Below are 26,056 nucleotides of genomic sequence, written 5' to 3'. Positions count from 1 at the left end.
TTTATATCTCTTTTTCGTATCTCATTTGCAGGACTAACATGAAGTATTTGGCAAAGTGAATCCTTACGTAACTTACGGCAAAGCGGTTTTTTTTTAGTCGATTTGGCATAGGGGATTGCAACATTACTCTAAAATAGTTTGGCGGAGTCCACTCTCAGTGCTGCTGGAGTGATCGCCACGCGCGAAACCAAAGTGCAGAAATAAAGCTAGAGCGGGAATGTGCACGTAGTCGAGTACGCATATAAAATTATTTTTATATTTATCGTACCCACATCCTGATCTGATGATGAGAACTGAATGTGAACTTACCTTCCTTGCAGCACCTCGTCGCCCATCAACATGGTCGCCGGCGGCCCCGCCTCCCCGTTGTCGGTGGCCGCCTCGACGGGGGGCAACCTCACCTCCTCCCCCATCCACCAGCTGAGCTCGGTGGTGGGCAGCTACGCCACCCTGTCGCCCACCAAGCGCATGCTGCACCACATCGGGGGAGAGACCTACAAGATATCCCACGAGCTCTACGCCAACGCCACCCTCAAGCGGCCCGGGAGCCTGGCAGGTAGAGGTCAAGAAGGCGCTTTATTCTTACCTTTTTTCCACCTCGCCTATATGTTATTTGTGAGTGGGGTTTGAGTTCACATTTTGCATGCTAACAGGTATAATAACAAAGTATTTGAGGCTGAGGTGCATACCTGCCAAATTAGCAAAATAGCTAGCATGCTAACAGTACTATGCTAACAATAGCATGCTTACAGTTAGCTTTAGTCAAACACCAAATGACAAAGAGGTGTGTACATGTTCAATTAGCTAAACAAATCCAGTATGCTAATGTTAGAATGCTAACTGTAACATGTGTAAAGTACAAAAACATATTACTCTGAGGTGTGTATGTGAATTTAAAAAAAAAAAGTTAGCTATTCAATGTTAGCATGCATCAAGTACCAAAATATGACTGAGGTGTAAACTTCAAAAATTAGCTGAAAAAAAAACTAGCACACTTAAGTTAGCATGTTAACAGGTATAATAACAAAGTATGTGAGGCTGAGGTGTATACCTGCCAAATTAGCAAAATAGTTAGCATGCTAACAGTACCATGCTAACAATAGCATGCTTACAGTTAGCTTTAGTCAAACACCAAATGACAAAAGAGGTGTGTACATGTTCAATTAGCTAAACAAATCCAGTATGCTAACGTTAGCATGCTAACTGTAACATGTGTAAAGTACAAAAACATATTACTCTGAGGTGTGTATGTGAATTAAATACAAATGTTAGCTGTTTAATGCTAGCATGCATCAAGTACCAAAATATGACTGAGGTGTATACTTAAAAAATTAGCTGAAAAAAAAAGCTAGCACACTTAAGTTAGCATGCTAACAGGTATAATAACAAAATATTTGACGCTGAGGCGTATACCTGCCAAATTAGCAAAAGAACTAGCATGCTAATATGAGACATGTTGCACACCCTCTCATAGAGTCAATGTGTACCTGGACTTCAAGTGGTCTAAGGTCTATGAATGAGCTAGCATGCTATTGTGAGACATGTTGCACACCCTCTCATAGAGTCAATGTGTACCTGGACTTCAAGTGGTCTAAGGTTTATGAACGAGCTAGCATGCTAATATGAGACATGTTGCCCACCCTCTCATAGAGTCAATGTGTACCTTGACTTCAAGTGGTCTAAGGTCTATGAACGAGCTAGCATGCTAATATTAGACATGTTGCACACCCTCTCATAGAGTCAATGTGTACCTTGACTTCAAGTGGTCTAAGGTCTATGAACGAGCTAGCATGCTAATGTGAGACATGTTGCACACCATCTCATAGAGTCAATGTGTACCTGGACTTCAAGTGGTCTAAGGTCTATGAACGAGCTAGCATGCTAATGTGAGACATGTTGCACACCCTCTCATAGAGTCAATGTGTACCTTGACTTCAAGTGGTCTAAGGTCTATGAACGAGCTAGCATGCTAATATTAGACATGTTGCACACCCTCTCATAGAGTCAATGTGTACCTGGACTTCAAGTGGTCTAAGGTCTATGAACGAGCTAGCATGCTAATGTGAGACATGTTGCACACCCTCTCATAGAGTCAATGTGTACCTTGACTTCAAGTGGTCTAAGGTCTATGAACGAGCTAGCATGCTAATATTAGACATGTTGCACACCCTCTCATAGAGTCAATGTGTACCTGGACTTCAAGTGGTCTAAGGCGGGGGTCGGCAACCCGCGGCTCTAGAGCCGCATGAGGCTCTTTAGCGCCGCCCTAGTGGCTCTCTGGAGATTTTTCAAAAATGTATGAAGAATGGAAAAAGATGAGGGGAAAAAAAAATATATTTTTTTGTTTTAGTATGGTTTCTGTAGGAGGACAAACATGACACAAACCTCCCTAATTGTTATAAATCACTCTGTTTATATTAAACATGCTTCACTGATTCGAGTATTTGGCGAGCACCGTTTTGTCCTACTAATTTTGGCGGTCCTTGAACTCACCGTATTGTTTGTTTCCATGTATAACTTTCTCCGACTTTCTAGGACGTGTTTTATGCCACTTCTTTTTCTGTCTCATTTTGTCCACCCAACTTTTAACGTTGTGCGTGAATACACAAAGGTGAGTTTTGTTGATGTTATTGACTTGTGTGGAGTGCTAATCAGACATATTTGGTCACTGCATGACTGCAAGCTAATCGATGCTAACATGCTATTTAGGCTAGCGATATGTACATATTGCATCATTATGCCTAATTTGTAGCTATATTTGAGCTCATTTAGTTTCCTTTAAGTCCTCTTAATTCAATGTATATCTCATGACACATGAAATATGGCTTTTAATTTGTTGCGGCTCCAGACCGATTTGTTTTTGTATTTTTGGTCCAATATGGCTCTTTCAACATTTTGGGTTTGCCGACCCCTGGTCTAAGGTCTATGAACGAGCTAGCATGCTAATGTGAGACATGTTGCCCACCCTCTCATAGAGTCAATGTGTACCTGGACTTCAAGTGGTCTAAGGTCTATGAACGAGCTAGCATGCTAATGTGAGACATGTTGCCCACCCTCTCATAGAGTCAATGTGTACCTGGACTTCAAGTGGTCTAAGGTTTATGAACGAGCTAGGATGCTAATATTAGACATGTTGCACACCCTCTCATAGAGTCAATGTGTACCTTGACTTCAAGTGGTCTAAGGTCTATGAATGAGCTAGCATGCTAATGTGAGACATGTTGCACACCCTCTCATAGAGTCAATGTGTACCTTGACTTCAAGTGGTCTAAGGTCTATGAATGAGCTAGCATGCTAATGTGAGACATGTTGCACACCCTCTCATAGAGTCAATGTGTACCTGGACTTCAAGTGGTCTAAAGGTCTATGAACGAGCTAGCATGCTAATATTGTCAATGTGTACCTGGACTTCAAGTGGTCTAAAGTCTATGTGGTCTGTGTCCCCCAGGCTCCAGGGGCTCGTACAGCAGCCAGCACAGTCACCTTGGCTCCGAGCTGCGACCTCTGCAGTCTCCTGAGCACCACATCGACCCCATCTACGAGGACCCGGGTCTACACCAAGCCCAACCTGCGGGGACAAGGTGAGCCACAGTCAGTGAAACCTCACACAAAGTTCCTAAGCCGGTGGTGAGAACTTTGGGAGACGCTAGAGAACTGAATGCAAGTTCCAGTTTCCACCATTCTTCCAAAAAGCGCATTGGTGAGGTCACACACGAGAAGGTCTGGCTCTCAGTCTCCGGTCTAATTCATCCCCAAAGCTGTTCTATGGGGTTCAGGTCAGGACTCTGTGCAGGCCAGTCAACTTCATCCACATTATTGGCGTTAAACATATATATTACTATTTAAAACTGTACAAGACTTTATAACAGACTATTATTGGCTTTAAACATATATATTACTATTTAAAACTGTACAAGACTTAATAACAGACTATTATTGGCTTTAAACATATATATTACTATTTAAAACTGTACAAGACTTAATAACAGACTATATTGGCTTTAAACATATATATTACTATTTAAAACTGTACAAGACTTAATAACAGACTATTATTGGCTTAAACATATATATTACTATTTAAAACTGTACAAGACTTTATAACAGACTATTATTGGCTTTAAACATATATATTACTATTTAAAACTGTACAAGACTTTATAACAGACTATTATTGGCTTTAAACATATATATTACTATTTAAAAACTGTTACAAGACTTAATAACAGACTATTATTGGCTTTAAACATATATATTACTATTTAAAACTGTACAAGACTTTATAACAGACTATTATTGGCTTTAAACATATATATTACTATTTAAAACTGTACAAGACTTTATAACAGACTATTATTGGCTTTAAACATATATATTACTATTTAAAAACTGTACAAGACTTAATAACAGACTATTATTGGCTTTAAACATTTATATTACTATTTAAAACTGTACAAGACTTAATAACAGACTATTATTGGCTTTAAACATATATATTACTATTTAAAACTGTACAAGACTTAATAACAGACTATTATGGCTTTAAACATATATATTACTATTTAAAACTGTACAAGACTTAATAACAGACTATTATTGGCTTTAAACATATATATTACTATTTAAAACTGTACAAGACTTAATAACAGACTATTATTGGCTTTAAACATATATATTACTATTTAAAACTGTACAAGACTTAATAACAGACTATTATTGGCTTTTAACATATATATTACTATTTAAAACTGTACAAGACTTTATAACAGACTATTATTGGCTTTAAAACATATATATTACTATTTAAAAACTGTACAAGACTTAATAACAGACTATTATTGGCTTTAAACATTTATATTACTATTTAAAACTGTACAAGACTTTATAACAGACTATTATTGGCTTTAAACATATATATTACTATTTAAAACTGTACAAGACTTAATAACAGACTATTATTGGCTTTAAACATATATATTACTATTTAAAACTGTACAAGACTTAATAACAGACTATTATTGGCTTTAAACATATATATTACTATTTAAAACTGTACAAGACTTAATAACAGACTATTATTGGCTTTTAAACATATATATTACTATTTAAAACTGTACAAGACTTTATAACAGACTATTATTGGCTTTAAACATATATATTACTATTTAAAACTGTACAAGACTTAATAACAGACTATTATTGGCTTTAAACATATATATTACTATTTAAAACTGTACAAGACTTAATAACAGACTATTATTGGCTTTAAACATATATATTACTATTTAAAACTGTACAAGACTTAATAACAGACTATTATTGGCTTTAAACATATATATTACTATTTAAAACTGTACAAGACTTTATAACAGACTATTATTGGCTTTAAACATATATATTACTATTAAAACTGTACAAGACTTAATAACAGACTATTATTGGCTTTAAACATTTATATTACTATTTAAAAACTGTACAAGACTTATAACAGACTATTATTGGCTTTAAACATATATATTACTATTTAAAACTGTACAAGACTTAATAACAGACTATTATTGGCTTTAAACATATATATTACTATTTAAAACTGTACAAGACTTAATAACAGACTATTATTGGCTTTAAACATATATATTACTATTTAAAACTGTACAAGACTTAATAACAGACTATTATTGGCTTTAAACATATATATTACTATTTAAAACTGTACAAGACTTTATAACAGACTATTATTGGCTTTAAACATATATATTACTATTTAAAACTGTACAAGACTTTATAACAGACTATTATTGGCTTTAAACATATATATTACTATTTAAAACTGTACAAGACTTAATAACAGACTATTATTGGCTTTAAACATATATATTACTATTTAAAACTGTACAAGACTTTATAACAGACTATTATTGGCTTTAAACATATATATTACTATTTAAAACTGTACAAGACTTTATAACAGACTATTATTGGCTTTAAACATATATTTACTATTTAAAACTGTACAAGACTTAATAACAGACTATTATTGCTTTAAACATTTATATTACTATTTAAAACTGTACAAGACTTAATAACAGACTATTATTGGCTTTAAACATATATTATTACTATTTAAAACTGTACAAGACTTAATAACAGACTATTATTGGCTTTAAACATATATATTACTATTTAAAACTGTACAAGACTTAATAACAGACTATTATTGGCTTTAAACATATATATTACTATTTAAAACTGTACAAGACTTAATAACAGACTATTATTGGCTTTAAACATATATATTACTATTTAAAACTGTACAAGACTTTATAACAGACTATTATTGGCTTTAAACATATATATTACTATTTAAAACTGTACAAGACTTATAACAGACTATTATTGGCTTTAAACATATATATTACTATTTAAAACTGTACAAGACTTAATAACAGACTATTATTGGCTTTAAACATATATATTACTATTTAAAACTGTACAAGACTTTATAACAGACTATTATTGGCTTTAAACATATATATTACTATTTAAAACTGTACAAGACTTTATAACAGACTATTATTGGCTTTAAACATATATATTACTATTTAAAACTGTACAAGACTTAATAACAGACTATTATTGGCTTTAAACATTTATATTACTATTTAAAACTGTACAAGACTTAATAACAGACTATTATTGGCTTTAAACATATATATTACTATTTAAAACTGTACAAGACTTAATAACAGACTATTATTGGGCTTTAAACATATATATTACTATTTAAAACTGTACAAGACTTAATAACAGACTATTATTGGCTTTAAACATATATATTACTATTTAAAACTGTACAAGACTTAATAACAGACTATTATTGGCTTTAAACATATATATTACTATTTAAAACTGTACAAGACTTAATAACAGACTATTATTGGCTTTAAACATATATATTACTATTTAAAACTGTACAAGACTTTATAACAGACTATTATTGGCTTTTAAACATATATATTACTATTTAAAACTGTACAAGACTTAATAACAGACTATTATTGGCTTTAAACATTTATATTACTATTTAAAACTGTACAAGACTTTATAACAGACTATTATTGGCTTTAAACATATATATTACTATTTAAAACTGTACAAGACTTAATAACAGACTATTATTGGCTTTAAACATATATATTACTATTTAAAACTGTACAAGACTTTATAACAGACTATTATTGGCTTTAAACATATATATTACTATTTAAAACTGTACAATACTTAATAACAGACTATTATTGGCTTTAAACATATATATTACTATTTAAAACTGTACAAGACTTTATAACAGACTATTATTGGCTTTAAATATATATATTACTATTTAAAACTGTACAAGACTTTATAAACAGACTATTATTGGCTTTAAACATATATATTACTATTTAAAAACTGTACAAGACTTTATAACAGACTATTATTGGCTTTAAACATATATATTACTATTTAAAACTGTACAAGACTTAATAACAGACTATTATTGGCTTTAAACATATATATTACTATTTAAAACTGTACAAGACTTTATAACAGACTATTATTGGCTTTAAACATATATTTTACTATTTAAAACTGTACAAGACTTAATAACAGACTATTATTGGCTTTAAACATATATATTACTATTTAAAACTGTACAAGACTTAATAACAGACTATTATTGGCTTTAAACATATATATTACTATTTAAAACTGTACAAGACTTAATAACAGACTATTATTGGCTTTAAACATATATTTTACTATTATAAAACTGTACACGACTTAATAACCGACTATTATTGGCTCTAAACATATATATTACTATTTAAAAACTGTACAAGACTTAATAACAGACTATTATTGGCTTCCACATTTCTAGGGACACGTTAAAAAACCAACCTAAAATAGCCCAGGGCTGACTATAAATAGCACCCACCGTGTCTAAATTTGAGCCGTGTGACGTCGTGAACAAAGCGGCGGATGAAAGTGAAAGTGAAAGTACGTGCTTGTCGCCGCAGGGAGGAAGTGTTCACGTTCCGTCAGAGCGTGGGCCTCGTCTAATTGGGGTCTCCGTGTCAATTTGTCCTTCGCTCGCAGTCTGCGGGATAATTAGTTTTAAGGCTGATAATTCATCTCAATTAATGCTTCTTCTTTGGCTTCCAAATGGCAGCTCATCAAGCATGCCTTGGAAATGTGTTGGTCAATAATTGGTTCCATGCAATTAATACAACATAAACAGGTGGACTCATTCAAACTACAGACAAATAAACATTGTTTATTTGTCTGTAGTCTCACTTTGTCTCCATAGTTTGTACTTTGATACTTTTAGGGACCACAAAAAAATATTATTGGCTTTTATTTTAAAAAAAGAAAATATGTTTTTCCTATTGCAATTAAATAAGAATTTAGTCCTTAAATAAAATAGTGAACGTACTCGACAACTTGTCTTTTAGTAGTAAGTAAACAAAGAAAGCCAGGTCCATAAAGACATGGATGACAGAGTCTGGCGTGGATGAACTTGACTGGCCTGCACAGAGTCCTGACCTGAACCCCGGTAGAACACCTTTTGGGGATCAATTAGAACGGAGACTGACAGCCAGGCCTTCTCGTGTGTGACCTCACCAATTCGCCCTTTGGAAGAATGGTGGAAAATTGCTATAAACATGCTCCGCAGCCTTGTGGACAGCCTTCACAGAAGAGTGAAGCTGTAGTAGCTGCAAAAGGTCATATTGAAGCCTATGGGTTAGGAATGGATGGCACTTCAACTTCATATGTGAGTCAAGGCAAAATACTTTTGCCAATATTGTGTGTATATATATATATATATATATATATATATATATATATATATATATATATAATATATATATAATATATATATATATATATATATATATGTATGTGTGGGAAAAAAATCACAAGACTATTTCATCTCTACAGGCCTGTTTCATGAGGGGTTTCCTCAATCCTAAGGAGGAAAAAATCTCCTGAGGATTGAGGAAACCCCTCATGAAACAGGCCTGTAGAGATGAAATAGTCTTGTGATTTTTTCCCACACATACATATTACGCTCTACCACGGTATCGAGCACTATTTTTGGGATAATCTAATTAAGACATATATATATATATATATATATATATATATATATATATATATATATAATATATATATATATATATATATATATATATATTATATAATATATATATCTGTAGTAACGGTTGTCCCGATACCAATGCTTTTCCAATAAGTGGGACCACAAAAAAATGTCATTATTGTCTTTACTGTAATAAAAAAATGTTAGTGTACATGAAACATATGTTTATTATTGTCATTTAGTCCTTCAATAAAATAGTGAACTTGTCTTTTAGTAGTAAGTAAACAAACAAAGACTCCTAATTAACATATTGTGTCATTTATACACCTATTATTTTGTACACATTATGAGGGACAAACTGTAAAAAATTTATTATTAATCCACTTGTTCATTTGCTGTTAATATCTGCTTATTTTCTGTTTGAACATGTTCTATCTACACTTCTGTTCAAATGTAATAATCACTTATTCTTCCTCTTCTTTCATACTTGACATTAGTTTTGGACGATACCTACAAATTTAGGTATCGATGCGATACCAAGTAGTTACAGGATCATAGATACGATCCACGGACATATTTCATGGGTTTATAAACAATACAAAGATAACAAAAGATTTTGAGATACTAAAAATGTCAATGTAATCATAGTAGTGTCGACTATATTGTACTTGGCATCGTTACAGTCAATATTTGTATCGATACACCCATTTGTTTACATTCATTAGCGCTATTAAAAAACTGTTAGCAGTGAGCTATTGTATCCTCCTACGGTGTGTAGTGAAGCATGTTTAGCTATTTCCTCGTCCTCCAGTTGATAATGCTACTTGTAAAAAAACTAACTTTATTTGTGATGTAGTGATTGAGCACATACTTGTTGCTCACAAAAAACATTCATGGAGTTTGCTTCTTTTATGAATTTATTATGGCTCTACTGAAAATGTGACATCACATGGACAAAGATAAGACCTTCTGGAGGAAAGTTCTGTGGTCAGATGAAACAAAAATGGAGCTGTTTGGCCACAATACCCAGCAATATGTTTGGAGGAGAAATCCCAGGAACACCATGCCTACCGTCAAGCATGGTGGTGGTAGTATTATGCTCTAGGCCTGTTTTGCTGCCAATGGAACTGCTGCTTTAAATGGGACAATGAAAAAAGGAGGATTACCTCCAAATTCTTCAGGACAAGCTAAAATCATCAGCCCCGGAGGTTGGGTCTTGGGCGCAGTTGGGTGTTCCAACAGGACAATGACCCCAAACACACCTCAAAAGTGGTAAAGGAATGGCTAAATCAGGCTAGCATGAAGTTTTAGAATGGCCTTCCCAAAGTCCTGACTTAAAGGTGTGGACAATGCTGAAGAAACAAGTCCATGTCAGAAAAGCAACACATTTAGCTGAACTGCACCAATTTGGAGCTAATCCTCCTTTTTTATTGTCCCATGTAAAGCAGCAGTTCCATTGGCAGCAAAACAGGCCCAGAGCATAATACTACCACCACCATGCTTGACGGTAGGCGTGGTGTTCCTGGGATTTCTCCTCCAAACATATTGCTGGGTATTGTGGCCAAAAAAAACTCCATTTTTGTTTCATCTGACATCACAATGGACAAAGATGAGACCTTCTGGAGGAAAGTTCTGTGGTCAAAAGAAACAAAAATGGAGCCTTTTGACCCTCACATTTTCAGTAGACACATAATAAATTCATAAAAGAAGCAAACCTTCATGAATATTTTTTTGTGAGCAACAAGTATGTGCTCCAATCACTACATCGCAACAAAATAAGGATGATTGGTAACTCCAGACAGCCATGACATGATGTTCTTTACAAGTGTACGTACACTTGTCACCGCCACTGACCCCCGAAAGGGACAAGCGGTATAAAATGGATGGGATGGATGTATTTAGTTAGCACCTTCCTGATTGTTTCTGTTGTTTCCTGAAAGTTTGCCAGCATGTCCGTTCTCATTTGTGAGCATGTGTGTGTTTTCTGATATTATTTTGTCATTTTAGTCTTTTTTTTGTACCCAAATTTAGACTGAATCCTCTGCTGAGCGTGTGAAGTCCTCCCGTCTGTTCATGCGTCTCCGCTGCCATATTTATTAGGGTCCGCACAGGACCTTTTCAAAAGGAATCCCAAAGGGAGTCCTTTTGCAATGGGACGAAAGGACCCTATTGAAATTGTAAGGTTTTATTATTCTTTATTAGGGTCCGCCTATAAGGAACCTATTGAAATTGTAAGGTTGATTATTATTCCGCAGATTTGCGCACTTACGTTGCCCCCCTTAACATGCTTCAAAACTCACCAAATTTTATACACACATAGAAAAACTGTGACAGCACACTGTAGTAAAAAAACCAAACCCCAAAAATCCAAATTGCGCTCTAGTGCCCCCTAGGAAAAAAACAAAAACAAACTGCCTGTAAACTCCCACTAGGAAGGTCGTAGAGACATGAAACGAAAACCTGTACGTAGGTCTCACGTAGACCTACAATTCATAATTTCACATCCTCGGGCAAAAACCAACAGGAAGTTGGCAATTTCCCCTTCAACACAAAAAATTACTAAAAACACTCATTTTTGCCTCTTTGAGCTGTAATTTGACCCCCTTAAAATACTTCAAAACTCACCAAAATTTTTACACACATCGGGACTGGTGCAAATTGCGATCTAAATAAAAAACCGAACCCTAAAACTCAAAAATGCGCTCTAGCGCAATTTTTGAATAAAACAGAGACAAAACTGCTTCTCAGAGGAAAACACAGACAAAACTGCTTGTAACTTCCGGTAGGAACGTCTTAGAGACATGAAACAAAAACCTCTACGTAGGTCTCACTTAGACCTACATTTCATAGATTGACATCCTTCAGCAAAAATCAACAGGAAGTTTGCTATCCCTCCTTCAAAACAACATTTTGTTTTGATTATTCTGATTAAAAGTTGACGAAAGCGTTTTAATAAGTGCTACGGTTTTGATTTTACGAGCCTTCAAAGAAAAGAACCACTGTGCCGCAGCACCTAGGAAAAAAAACACAGACACAACTTCCTCTAACTCCCAGTACGAATATTGTAGAGACATGAAACAAAAACCTCTATGTAGGTCTGACTTAGAGCTACATTTCATACACTGACATCCTTCAGCAAAAATCAACAGGAAGTTGGCAATCACCCCTTCAAAACAAAAGTTTCATAAAAACACTAATTTGTGCCTCTTTGCGCTGTAATTTGACCCCCTTAAAATACTTCAAAACTCACCAAACTTTTTACACACATCAGGACTGGCGGAAATTGCGATCTAATTAGGACTAGCACCTGCCAAAATGCGGACCCGACCAACGCTGCTTGCAGCTTTAATTTGTATTATTATTCTTCCGCTCCGTTGCGCACTACTTTGACCCCCTTAACATGCTTCAAAACTCACCAAATTTTTTACACACATACAAAAAGTGTGCCAGATCAAGTTATTCAAAAACCAAACCCCAAAAATCAAACTAGCACCCCCTAGGAGAAAAAAAAAAAAACTGCCTGTAACTCCCACTAGGAAGGTCGTAGAGACATGAAACAAAAAACCTGTATGTAGGTCTGCTTTAGACCTACAACTCATAATGACACATTCTCGGGCAAAAACCAACAGGAAGTTGGCAATTTCCCATTTTAGACAAAAATGTACTAAAAACACTGCTTTTTACGTATTTGACCTCTAATTTGACCCCCTTAAAATACTTCAAAACTCACCAAAATTCTCACACACATCGGGAATGGTGGAAATTGCGAACCGAACCCCAAAACTCAAAATTGTGCTCTACATAATTTTTGCAAAAAACAGAGAAAAAACTGCTCCTCAGAGAAAAACTCAGACAAAACTGCTTGTAACTTCCGGTAGGAAAGTCTTAGAGACATGAAACAAATACCTCTATGTAGGTCTGGCCTAGACCTACATTTCATAGATTGACATCCTTTACCAAAAATCAACAGGAAGTTTGCTATTCCTCCTTCTAAACAACATTTTTGTTACAACCGGTCACCAAACATCAAACGTTATCTCCTCTGAGCGCGTTTGTCGTTTCGGCTTCAAACTGCTACAGGAGAGAGATTGAACCCTTCTGATTGAAAGTTGACGACGGCGTTTTGATTCGTGCTACCGTTTAGATTTTACGAGCCTTCAAAGACCCGCAGCACTAAAGTTGCTCCGGTGCCAAAAATGACAACGAAAATGCAATTAGACCTTCTTTGTCCTCAAAATTCTACACACAATACCCTATAATGACAATGTGAACTCAGACACAACTTCCTCTAACTCCCAGTACGAATATCGTAGAGACACGAAACAAAAACCTCTATGTAGGTCTCACTCAGGACTACCACTGGACAAAAGTATTGGGACACCTAGGACTAGCACCTGCCAAAAGGCGGACCTGACCAATGCTGCTTGCAGCTTTAATTTATGTCTGTTTTTGTTTGTGTTTTTCCCGCTTCTTTCTCTTCCACTTCCTCCGTGTGTGGTTGTTTCTTTGGTGCTTCCTCCCACCCGCCAGTGGTCAACCAGTTGTACCAAGAGGTCCTCAACTATCTGCTCTGTCCCTACGCTCTAGCCCCGCCCTCCCCCGGTGTCGACCCCGTCCCCTTGCAGCGAACGGGGAGCCAGAATGCCGCCTCCACCTTCCAGAGAGGCAGCTTCGCCACGGCCGGCGGGCCCGACTACAGCAACCCGTACCGCACCTTGCAGTTCTGCCCGTCCACGGAGTCGCCTTACAGCAAGTCGGGCCCGGCCCTCCCTCCCGAGGCGGCCCTGGGGAGGTCTCCGTCCGTGGACAGCATCCAGAAGGACCCGAGGTGGAGTATTTTCACTTGTTTGTGGATCAGGCACTTTGTTCTAGTCCCTTTCCACTCTCACTCACTCAGCACACTGAGGTCCAGATTGACTAAATACTGTATCAAGACCCAGGAGAATATTAGGCTGGATTTACGATTACTTACCACCTAGTCCGGCATGTTAGCCCAACGTACCCCTTCTACGACTAAATAGGGGGGAAACTATTACAGTTCACATGTATCACATCAACTACTTTGGTTTTCCATCCATCCATCTTCTTCCGCTTATCCGAGATCGGGTCGCGGGGGCAGCAGCCTAAGCAGGGAAGCCCAGACTTTCCTCTCCCCAGCCATTTCGTCCAGCTCCTCCCGGGGGATCCCGAGCCAGCCGGGAGACATAGTCTTCCCAACATGTCCTGGGTCTTCCCCGTGGCCTCCTACCGGTCGGACGTGCCCTAAACACCTCCCTAGGGAGGCGTTCGGGTGGCATCCTGACCAGATGCCCGAACCTCACCTCATCATCTGGCTCCTCTCCATGTGGAGGAGCAGCGGCTTTACCTTGAGCTCCTCCCGGATGACAGAGCTTCTCACCCTATCTCTAAGGGAGAGACCCGCCACCCGGTGGAGGAAACTCATTTCGGCCGCTTGTACCCGTGATCTTGTCCTTTCGGTCATAACCCAAAGCTCATGACCATAGGTGAGGATGGGAACGTAGATCGACCGGTAAATTGAGAGCTTTGCCTTCCGGCTCAGCTCCTTCTTCACCACAACGGATCGATACAGCGTCCGCATTACTGAAGACGCCGCACCGATCCACCTGTCGATCTCACCATCCACTCTTCCCTCACTCGTGAACAAGACTCCCAGGTACTTGAACTCCTCCACTTGGGGCAGGGTCTCCTCCCCAACTTGGAGATGGCACTCCAATTGAGTCGTTCGGTTTAGCCGATTGGAGAGTTAGCTTCCGCAGCTAGTGGGTCCATGACCATGACTTCTGTTTTGTTTGATCGTCCGTTTTACTGCCGTGTTACGGACACCGTTTGGGAACAATTATGGTATGTAAATAAGCATTTACAAATATCTAATTTCACAACGTATATATCTGCGGGGGACAGGGGCCCCATGAAAATAATCTTTACAGGGCCCCCTGTATTATAATTTCATCATCATTAGGGGCCTCTCTGGGCCCCCCTCCATCATGGGCCCCTAGAATCCGTCTCCTTTACCCCCCCCCCTTTTCGGCGACCCTGGCGGGGGACACTAATACGTGTCAAAATATATATTTTTCTATAGTTTTGCGGGTGTGGCTCACACAGCCCGGAAAATACGCTACTTAGATCATCTGTAATTGTCTCATTTCGATTAGGTCTGGCTCGCTGGTATTTTTCCGTGCATTTTACTTTGTCTGTACACACACGCCATGACACTTTCAAAGTGAGAGAAAAATAATCGGGGGTGTTTGCCATTGGAACTGTGCCGTGTAAATCCAGCCTGTTTTTCTTAGGAGTGTGAGATGTTGCCTTTAGAGTAAATAAATAATCAGGAGCACCTCAAATGCTAAATCTGGGCTTCAGTGTGACGCACAGTCACACCACATCTTTCACTGTCCTTTTACCAGTTTGCTTTGACATTGGAAATCACCCGCACACACCCGCACACACCCGATTGGAAATCACCCGCACACACCCGCACACACCCGTAGAGTATTTTGTTATTTTGTCAGTGATGGTCACAGCGGCTGCCGTCGCTCGGTTGTAAACGAGGAAAGAGCACACGGTTTGGTTTCGGTAAATGACACTTAGTTTGTGAGCTTCCTTCCGAAGACCTGAAGCGAGCAAGCCGACCAAGTTTCCTGGTCTTTGTAGCCTAGATTTCACCACAGCATGTTTTTTTTTTTCTGCTGAAACGTAAGAGAGGATCTCTCTGACGTGTTTTTCCGTCTCGTTGCGGGCTCTCCCGCACATTGCACCCGCATCGTGCTGGTTCCACCCTCTAAGCTGCAGCGCCGTGGCTGTGTAGATTCCAGTTCCCCCACTTTCTCTCCAGTGTAGATTTGTGGCGCATGCCTTGTTTTCACCAGACGTAGTCCACCGTCAGTTTCCCACACGGTAGATAATGACTGACTTAAGTCGTATTGACAATGCTTCCATGAGTGTTAGAGTAAAAGCAACCATAACATGCCATGACACCCTCTGTTTACGTGCCATCCCCCACCGCCTGCTCTGTGTGCATATGCAGCGCATCCAGAAAGTGTCCGCAGCGCTTCAGTTTTTCCACATTTTGTTACGTCACAGCCTAATCCCAGAATGGAATACATTCATTTTTTCCCCTCAAAATTCTACAGACACCTCAATTCTTTTTGAATACCATGCCACAAGCCCGGCACACCTGTGTTTTGGGCAGTTTCGCCCACTCCTTTTTGCAGCACCTCTCAAGCTCCGTCAGGTTGGATGGGAAGCCTTGGTTTTTATCTATCCAAGTTCCTGTGCTAAAAACCATGATGCTGCCACCACCGTGGTTCACTGTAGGCGATGGTTTTAGCCTGGTGATGAACGGTGCCTGGTTTCTTCCAAAGATGACGCCAAAGAGTTCAATCTTTGTCTCATCAGACCAGAGAATTTAGTTTCTCATGGTCTGATGGGAAGCCTTGGTTTTCATCTTTCCCTCTGTCCTGACTCGTCTCACAGTTCCTGTGCTAAAAGCCATCCCCACCATGCTTCACTGTAGGCGATGGTTTTAGCCTGGTGATGAACGGTGCCTGGTTTCTTCCAAACATGACGCCAAAGAGTTTAATCTTTGTCTCATCAGACCAGAGAATTTAGTTTCTCATGGTCTGATGGGAAGCCTTGGTTTAAATCTTTCCCTGTCATGACTCGTCTTCCAGTTCCAAAACCATCCCTGCGGCATGAGGCTGCCACCACCATGCTTCACTGTAGGCGATGGTTTTAGCCTGGTGATGAGCGGTGCCTGGTTTCTTCCAAACATGACGCCAAAGAGTTTAATCTTTGTCTCATCAGACCAGAGAATTTAGTTTCTCATGGTCTGATGGGAAGCCTTGGTTTTCATCTTTCCCTGTCCTGACTCATCTCCCAGTTCCTGTGCTAAAAACCATCCCAGCGGCATGATGCTGCCACCACCATGCTTCATTGTAGGGATGGTTTTAGCCTGGTGATGAACGGTGCCTGGTTTCTTCCAAACATGACGCCAAAGAGTTTAATCTTTGTCTCATCAGACCAGAGAATTTAGTTTCTCATGGTCTGATGGGAAGCCTTGGTTTTCATCTTTCCCTGTCCTGACTCATCTCCCAGTTCCTGTGCTAAAAACCACCCCCACGGCATGATGCTGCTGCCACCACCATGCTTCATTGTAGGGATGGTTTTAGCCTGGTGATGAACGGTGCCTGGTTTCCTCCAAACATGACGCCAAAGAGTTCAATCTTTGTCTCATCAGACCAGAGAATTTAGTTTCTCATTGTCTGATGGGAAGCCTTGGTTTAAATCTTTCCCTGTCCTGACTCGTCTCCCAGTTCCTGTGCTAAAAACCATCCCTGCGGCATGATGCTGCCACCACCATGCTTCATTGTAGGGATGGTTTTAGCCTGGTGATGAACGGTGCCTGGTTTCTTCCAAGCATGACGCCAAAGAGTTCAATCTTTGTCTCATCAGACCAGAGAATTTAGTTTCTCATGGTCTGATGGGAAGCCTTGGTTTAAATCTTGCCCTGTCCTGACTCGTCTCCCAGTTCCTGTGCTAAAAACCATCCCAGCGGCATGATGCTGCCACCACCATGCTTCATTGTAGGGATGGTTTTAGCCTGGTGATGAACGGTGCCTGGTTTCTTCCAAACATGACGCCAAAGAGTTTAATCTTTGTCTCATCAGGCCAGAGAATTTAGTTTCTCATGGTCTGATGGGAAGCCTTGGTTTTCATCTTTCCCTGTCCTGACTCATCTCCCAGTTCTTGTGCTAAAAACCACCCCCACGGCATGATGCTGCCACCACCATGCTTCATTGTAGGGATGGTTTTAGCCTGGTGATGAACGGTGCCTGGTTTCCTCCAAACATGACGCCAAAGAGTTCAATCTTTGTCTCATCAGACCAGAGAATTTAGTTTCTCATGGTCTGATGGGAAGCCTTGGTTTAAATCTTTCCCTGTCCTGACTCGTCTCCCAGTTCCTGTGCTAAAAACCATCCCTGCGGCATGATGCTGCCACCACCATGCTTCATTGTAGGGATGGTTTTAGCCTGGTGATGAACGGTGCCTGGTTTCTTCCAAGCATGACGCCAAAGAGTTCAATCTTTGTCTCATCAGACCAGAGAATTTAGTTTCTCATGGTCTGATGGGAAGCCTTGGTTTTCATCTTTCCCTGTCCTGACTCGTCTCCCAGTTACTTTGCTAAAAACCATCCCCGCGGCATGATGCTGCCACCACCATGCTTCACTGTAGGCGATGGTTTTAGCCTGGTGATGAGCGGTGCCTGGTTTCCTCCAAACATGACGCCAAAGAGTTCAATCTTTGTCTCATCAGACCAGAGAATTTAGTTTCTCATGGTCTGATGGGAAGCCTTGGTTTTCATCCTTCCCTCTGTCCTGACTCGTCTCCCAGTTCCTGTGCTAAAAACCATCCCCGCGGCATGATGCCGCCACCACCATGCTTCACTGTAGGCGATGGTTTTAGCCTGGTGATGAACGGTGCCTGGTTTCTTCCAAACATGACGCCGAAGAGTTTAATCTTTGTCTCATCAGACCAGAGAATTTAGTTTCTCATGGTCTGATGGGAAGCCTAGGTTTAAATCTTTCCCTGTCATGACTCGTCTTCCAGTTCCAAAACCATCCCTGCGGCATGAGGCTGCCACCACCATGCTTCACTGTAGGCGATGGTTTTAGCCTGGTGATGAGCGGTGCCTGGTTTCTTCCAAACATGACGCCAAAGAGTTTAATCTTTGTCTCATCAGACCAGAGAATTTAGTTTCTCATGGTCTGATGGGAAGCCTTGGTTTTCATCTTTCCCTGTCCTGACTCATCTCCCAGTTCCTGTGCTAAAAACCATCCCAGCGGCATGATGCTGCCACCACCATGCTTCATTGTAGGGATGGTTTTAGCCTGGTGATGAACGGTGCCTGGTTTCTTCCAAACATGACGCCAAAGAGTTTAATCTTTGTCTCATCAGACCAGAGAATTTAGTTTCTCATGGTCTGATGGGAAGCCTTGGTTTTCATCTTTCCCTGTCCTGACTCATCTCCCAGTTCCTGTGCTAAAAACCACCCCCACGGCATGATGCTGCTGCCACCACCATGCTTCATTGTAGGGATGGTTTTAGCCTGGTGATGAACGGTGCCTGGTTTCCTCCAAACATGACGCCAAAGAGTTCAGTCTTTGTCTCATCAGACCAGAGAATTTAGTTTCTCATGGTCTGATGGGAAGCCTTGGTTTAAATCTTTCCCTGTCCTGACTCGTCTCCCAGTTCCTGTGCTAAAAACCATCCCTGCGGCATGATGCTGCCACCACCATGCTTCATTTTAGGGATGGTTTTAGCCTGGTGATGAACGGTGCCTGGTTTCTTCCAAGCATGACGCCAAAGAGTTCAATCTTTGTCTCATCAGACCAGAGAATTTAGTTTCTCATGGTCTGATGGGAAGCCTTGGTTTAAATCTTTCCCTGTCCTGACTCGTCTCCCAGTTACTTTGCTAAAAACCATCCCCGCGGCATGATGCTGCCACCACCATGCTTCACTGTAGGCGATGGTTTTAGCCTAGTGATGAGCGGTGCCTGGTTTCCTCCAAACATGACGCCAAATAGTTCAATCTTTGTCTCATCAGACCAGAGAATTTAGTTTCTCATGGTCTGATGGGAAGCCTTGGTTTACATCTTTCCCTGTCCTGACTCGTCTCCCAGTTCCTGTGCTAAAAACCATCCCCGCGGCATGATGCTGCCACCACCATGCTTCATTGTAGGGATGGTTTTAGCCTGGTGATGAGCGGTGCCTGGTTTCCTCCAAATATGACGATAAAGAGTTCAATCTTTGTCTCATCAGACCAGAGAATTTAGTTTCTCATGGTCTGAGAGTCTTTCAGGTGCATTTTGGCAAAATTTTTACAGAGAAATGGCTTCTGTCTGGCCACTCTACTATACAGACCTGATTGGTGGAAGGTTCTGGAAGGTTCTCCTCTCTCCACAGAGGAATGCCATAGCTCTAACAAAGTGACCATCAAGAGAATTTAGTTTCTCATGCAACTGAGATTGGCTTCAGCACCCCCCGTGACCCCGAAAAGGACAAGCGGTAGAAAATGGACGGATGGATGGTCTGAGAGTCTTTCAGTTGCATTTTGGCAAACTGTTACAGAGAAATGGTTTCCTGTCTGGCCACTCTACCATACAGGCCTGATTGGTGGAAGGTTCTGGAAGGTTCTTCTCTCTCCACAGAGGAATGCCATAGCTCTGACAAAGGGACCATCAAGAGAATTTAGTTTCTCATGGTCTGAGAGTCTTCCAGGTGCATTTTGGCAAACTTTTTACGGAGAAATGGCTTCCGTCTGGCCACTCTACCATGCAGGCCTGATTGGTGGAAGGTTCTGGAAGGTTCTTCTCTCTCCACAGAGGAATGCCATAGCTCTGACAAAGGGACCATCAAGAGAATTGAGTTTCTCATGGTCTGAGAGTTTTTTAGGTGCATTTTGGCAAACTTTTACAGATAAATGGCTTCCTGTCTGGCCACTCTACCATACAGACCTGATTGGTGGAAGGTTCTGGAAGGTTCTCCTCTCTCCACAGAGGAATGCCATAGCTCTGACAAAGGGGCCATCAAGAGAATTTAGTTTCTCATGGTCTGAGAGTCTTCCAGGTGCATTTTGGCAAACTTTTTACGGAGAAATGGCTTCCGTCTGGCCACTCTACCATGCAGGCCTGATTGGTGGAAGGTTCTGGAAGGTTCTTCTCTCTCCACAGAGGAATGCCATAGCTCTGACAAAGGGACCATCAAGAGAATTTAGTTTCTCATGGTCTGAGAGTTTTTTAGGTGCATTTTGGCAAACTTTTACAGATAAATGGCTTCCTGTCTGGCCACTCTACCATACAGACCTGATTGGTGGAAGGTTCTGGAAGGTTCTCCTCTCTCCACAGAGGAATGCCATAGCTCTGACAAAGTGACCATCAAGTTCTTGGTCACCTCCCTGACTAGACTAAGATGAATGCAGCAATGGACAGAGACATCCTGGATGAAAACCATCGCTTCCCATCCAACCTGACGGAGCTTGAGAGGTTCTGCAAAGAGGAATGGGAGAAACTGCCCAAAGATAGGTGTGACAAGGTTGTGGCATCGAGGGTGTAATTTCTGCTAAAGGCGCATCAACAAAGTATTTAATCAACATTTCAGATTGTCATTACTGGGTATTGTCTGTAGAATTTCGAGGACAACAAAGGATGTATTCCATTTTGGAACAAGGCTGTGGAAAACCAAAAAGTGGAAAAAGTGAAATACTGCGAATCCTTTCCGGACTGTTCACCACCTCGTCCACCTGTGCCTGATAACCAAATGCTGAGAGAAAGACGAGTCTAGTCGAGTCACTCCACGCTTCTATTGACGACTCATCACTATTCTCACGGTTACTGACAACACGTTGCTTGCCAGACAGCCAACATATTCCTCTCTCTTGTTTCTCTCTACCTCGATAGGTACGACCCCGAATTCCTTGTGTGGAATCAAAATCACGCCGAGCAAAGAATGACAAAGTAATCCTTATTTATTTCTACATATCTATATCTATATATATATATTGATCTATATATATACATTCTGTCCATCTATCTTACCTTTTGTCTCATTCACTGAATTCTCCCATCTTCGCTCCGTGACGCTAACACACATGTTAATGACACATTCTCCATTTGTACGATCACCCATGTACTTGCACAGGAACCTAGCAAACCGTTTGAAAGTGAAGACTTGATGCTGGCATTTGGAAGTTCTCGGCACTAAATTGTGGCAGCACATGACGCTGGACTAGCGTCTCCTGATAGTCAAGAATATGATGTTAAAAAACGACACATTCATTGGAAAAAATGAACAATTGGCTCGTAGATAAGAAACTAAAGAAATTGCAATTTGAATGGTACATTCTTTTAAATGGTAAATATTCATCATTCTCTCCTTTGGCTGTCCCGCTTCCCAATCCATCCATTTGTCCATCTTCTCGTTTACTTCGACCTTCTGTCATTGTCTTCTGATCATTTCCAAATATGCTGTTTGCACTGAAATATGTCCACGGGGAATTCTGCTGTAGCAACTCAATCTGGAATTGTGCAGATGTTCAGTCTCTCTGATTGTTGCAGGGTTGGATGAATGGATGGACCATGTTGCTAAAGGCACAAGGCATTGATACAACGTGGATTACACGTACATGTCCTTTAAAACGGACTTCTGAACAACGTTGCGACAAAGTTGTATTTGTACATTGAGACAACGCGGATGTCCAGGGCCGGCCCGTGGCATAGGCCGTAAAGGCAAATGCTAAGGGCGCCATCCATCAGGGGGCGCCACGCCAGTGCCACAAATGTTGGAGAAAAGAAAAAAAAGTTGGTACTATTATTTCTAAATGCAAAAAATAATCCCACGTTAATTAAAATGCAAAGTAAAGCCTATTTAATAGAAATATTATTTGTTACAACATTACGCACCCTCCTCCCCCCGCACGGTGCGCCCCCTCCCTTCCCGTATCATGACTCTTTTTGGACGTCACCACAAATGTCAAAACGGCCAAAACTGTCAGGTGCCCAGGGAATAGAAAAGAAGAGGAGGAGAAACGAGAAAAAGACAGAGGTAGCAGGTATACAAGTAACGTTAGCCTACATGAAATTATTTGTCTGTTACAGAATGTGATAGTAACCTGGCTTTTTAGCAATGTTACATGATTCGGCAATTGCTAATCAATAAATAGCTAGTTCTGTTTTAACGTCGGGTTAATATTGTGGAGGGGGCTAAATTGTTATGGAAAATAATAATGTAACGTTAGGTAATTACAGTACTCCCACCTTACATTCCTCAGGGACATTTGTATTAGATCTTTTAAGCAGGTGTTTTTTGTTTACGTTGTTATTGCCTTCTGGTTAGCTAATGTTTGCTCTGCAGGTAATAGTCACTTTTCCACCCCTTTATATATTAGGTATAGTTGTAAGCCTAGTTGTTAAAGTGCACATCATTAATGTTAATTAAGCAATATCACATGAGAGGGAATGCTGTTTTTTAATTTGAGCACTGCTGTGATTCGGTTAAAGATAATCATAACATAACATTCTCATATAATATGTTAATTTGCTTTCTTTAAGTTAAAAAAAGGTCAAAGACAAAGCTATTCGGTTTCTTGTGAGTATATACACTTCGCTGCCGATGTGGGGGGGGGGGGGCGCCACCTAAAATCTTGCCTAGGGCGCCAGATTGGTTAGGGCCAGGCCTGCGGATGTCCAACGTTGGATCCACGTTGTTGGTTGGGAAATGACCAAATTTCAGTGGTCAAATCAACGTCACAACCCATTATTGATTAAACGTTGTCAAAAAGCATGTTGTTTCAACGTTGTATTAGTGTTGTAGAATATTGGCTGGGAAATGACCAAAATTCAATGGTCAAATTAACGTCACAAAACAACATTGATTAAACGTTGTCAAAAAGCATGTTGTTTCAACGTTGTGTTTGCGTTGTAAAATATCTAGATTTGACCATTGAAATTTGGTCATTTCCCAACCAATATTCTACAACATGTGCCAGTATCATCAGCGTTAGAGGGGCCCTTTAAAGTATGTAATCCACGGGTGTATAAAATCAACTCAACGCGCACAACTTTGTTGGAACAGAAGGCCCCATGTCATGCCATGTTCCAGCATGACCGAAGGATAATGATTAGCCAGTTAGGTTTCGAGGAACCTTACCTCAACACCTTACCTCAACGCTTTGGGGATGGACTGAGTCGTGGATAGAACTGTAAGGGAGAGCCATTTCTACCCTGCCAATTATGAAGTAATGTCACTAAAGTCCATGTAGAGCAGGGGTGTCCAAAGTTGCGGTCCACAGGTCATTTTTTAACGGGCCCAGGGCACATTTTAAAAATACGATTGGAAAAAATAAAAATAAAATGGTATAAAAGAGCAAAAAGGTGAAATGTAACAAGAACATGGTGCAATGTTTACTCTAATAACACAAAGCTGCCATGCAGGCTGTTTCTTTCTTTAAAAAAATAATAATGAATCAAAATCAATGTCATTATGAATTATTGACCTATTCAAGGCTCCAATTACGTCACATTAAATATTCCACTTTGAGATATTTTTTGAGGGGAAATGTTGCATATTTTGTGTTTGCCATATAAAAAACTGAGCTGTTTTTTTTTTAAAAAGGGCCTCAAACGAACAAACAAAAAACATGAACAACAATAAAATGTATAATTGGCGGATAGATCTGAAGTTGAGATTATTGAAATGATTGTGTTAAAAGTAAACAGTAAAAAAAAAAATGTATAATTTATTTTTTAACACTTTAATGAGTAGGACCCTTTTGGATCCCCAATAATGTTAGTGTGATTTGTTTTTAAGTGGCATTGCTCAAAAAATAATGATGGTGTTATGAGTTGTTGACCTTTTTAAGGCTCCAATTATTATATAATGTCAAATATTCCACTTAAAAATTTTATTGGGTTGAAAATATTGCATATTTTGTTTTTTCCATAAAAAACTGGGTTTTCTTTGACAAAAAGAGCATACAACTTAAATCTTTAAAAACGTTATATTGACAGATAGACCTAATGTTGATCTAGAGCATGGGTGTAAAACTCTGGCCCGCGGGCCAAATTAGGCATAATAATGTGTTAATTCCACGACTGTATACATCGGTTGATATCGGTATCGGTTGATATCGGTATCGGTAATTAAAGAGTTGGACAATATCGGCATATCGGATATCGGCAAAAAGCCATTATCGGACATCCCTAACCGATACCGATATCAACCTATATATACAGTCGTGGAATTAACACATTATTATGCCTAATTTGGACAACCAGGTATGGTGAAGATAAGGTCCTTTTTAAAAAAATTAATAAAATAAAATAAGATAAATAAACTAAAAACATTTTCTTGAATAAAAAAGAAAGTAAAACAATATAAAAACAGTTACATAGAAACTAGTAATTAATGAAAATTTGTAAAATGAAGTGTTAAAGGTTAGTACTATTAGTGGAGCAGCAGCACGCACAATCATGTGTGCTTACGGACTGTATCCCTTGCAGACTGTATTGATATATATTGATATATCATGTAGGATTAATAACAGAAAGAAACAACCCTTTTGTGTGAATGAGTGTAAATGGGGGAGGGAGGTTTTTTGGGTTGGTGCACTAATTGTAAGTGTATCTTGTGTTTTTTATTTGGATTTAATAAAAAAATAAAAAATAAAAAAAACGATACTGATAATAAAAAAAACGATACCGATAATTTCCGATATTATCGGACATCTCTAATATATTGAATTGGTTTTTTAAATAAAAAATATCAAAATGGCCCCCGCTTGCTTTGATTTTTCAGTGTGCGGCCCTCAGTGGAAAAAGTTTGGACGCCCCTGATGTAGAGGAACGTTTCCCAATGCATTTGGCAACATAGTAGGATGGATGGATGTTGGATGGAGTTGCTATTATTCTGAGAAATGACATGTTTGTGTTGGATGTTGGATGGAGTTGCTATTATTCTGAGAAATGACATGTTTGTGTTGTATGGAAGGATGTTGGATAGAGTTGCTATTATTCTGAGAAATGACATGTTTGTGTTGTATGGATGGATGTTAGATGGAGTTGCTATTATTCTGAGAAATGACATGTTTGTGTTGTATGGTTGGATGTTGGATGGAGTTGCTATTATTCTGAGAAATGACATGTTTGTGTTGTATGGTTGGATGGAGTTGCTATTATTCTGAGAAATGACATGTTTGTGTTGTATGGATGGATGTTGGATGGAGTTGCTATTATTCTGAGAAATGACATGTTTGTGTTGTATGGTTGGATGTTGGATGGAGTTGCTATTATTCTGAGAAATGACATGTTTGTGTTGTATGGTTGGATGTTGGATGGAGTT

At 39.3% G+C, this 26,056-nt stretch overlaps 1 protein-coding gene across 1 annotated transcript in view; it reads left to right on the top strand.

The window, feature by feature from the left end:
• The window catches only part of ctnnd2b (catenin (cadherin-associated protein), delta 2b), a 287,545-nt gene that overhangs the window by 162,286 nt on the left and 99,203 nt on the right, over positions 1–26,056 (top strand). Inside the window, 5 exon segments of the mRNA XM_062070403.1 lie at positions 321–556; positions 3,449–3,546; positions 3,548–3,581; positions 13,673–13,970; positions 21,619–21,675. Of these exon segments, the coding sequence (XP_061926387.1) occupies positions 321–556; positions 3,449–3,546; positions 3,548–3,581; positions 13,673–13,970; positions 21,619–21,675 (723 nt within the window).

Source organism: Entelurus aequoreus, linkage group LG14, assembly GCF_033978785.1.
Source record: "Entelurus aequoreus isolate RoL-2023_Sb linkage group LG14, RoL_Eaeq_v1.1, whole genome shotgun sequence".
In the NCBI taxonomy this organism is placed as follows: Eukaryota; Metazoa; Chordata; class Actinopteri; order Syngnathiformes; family Syngnathidae; genus Entelurus; species Entelurus aequoreus.
The sequence above is the reverse complement of the archived record's forward strand: the minus strand, read 5'-3'. Positions and strand labels throughout refer to the sequence as shown.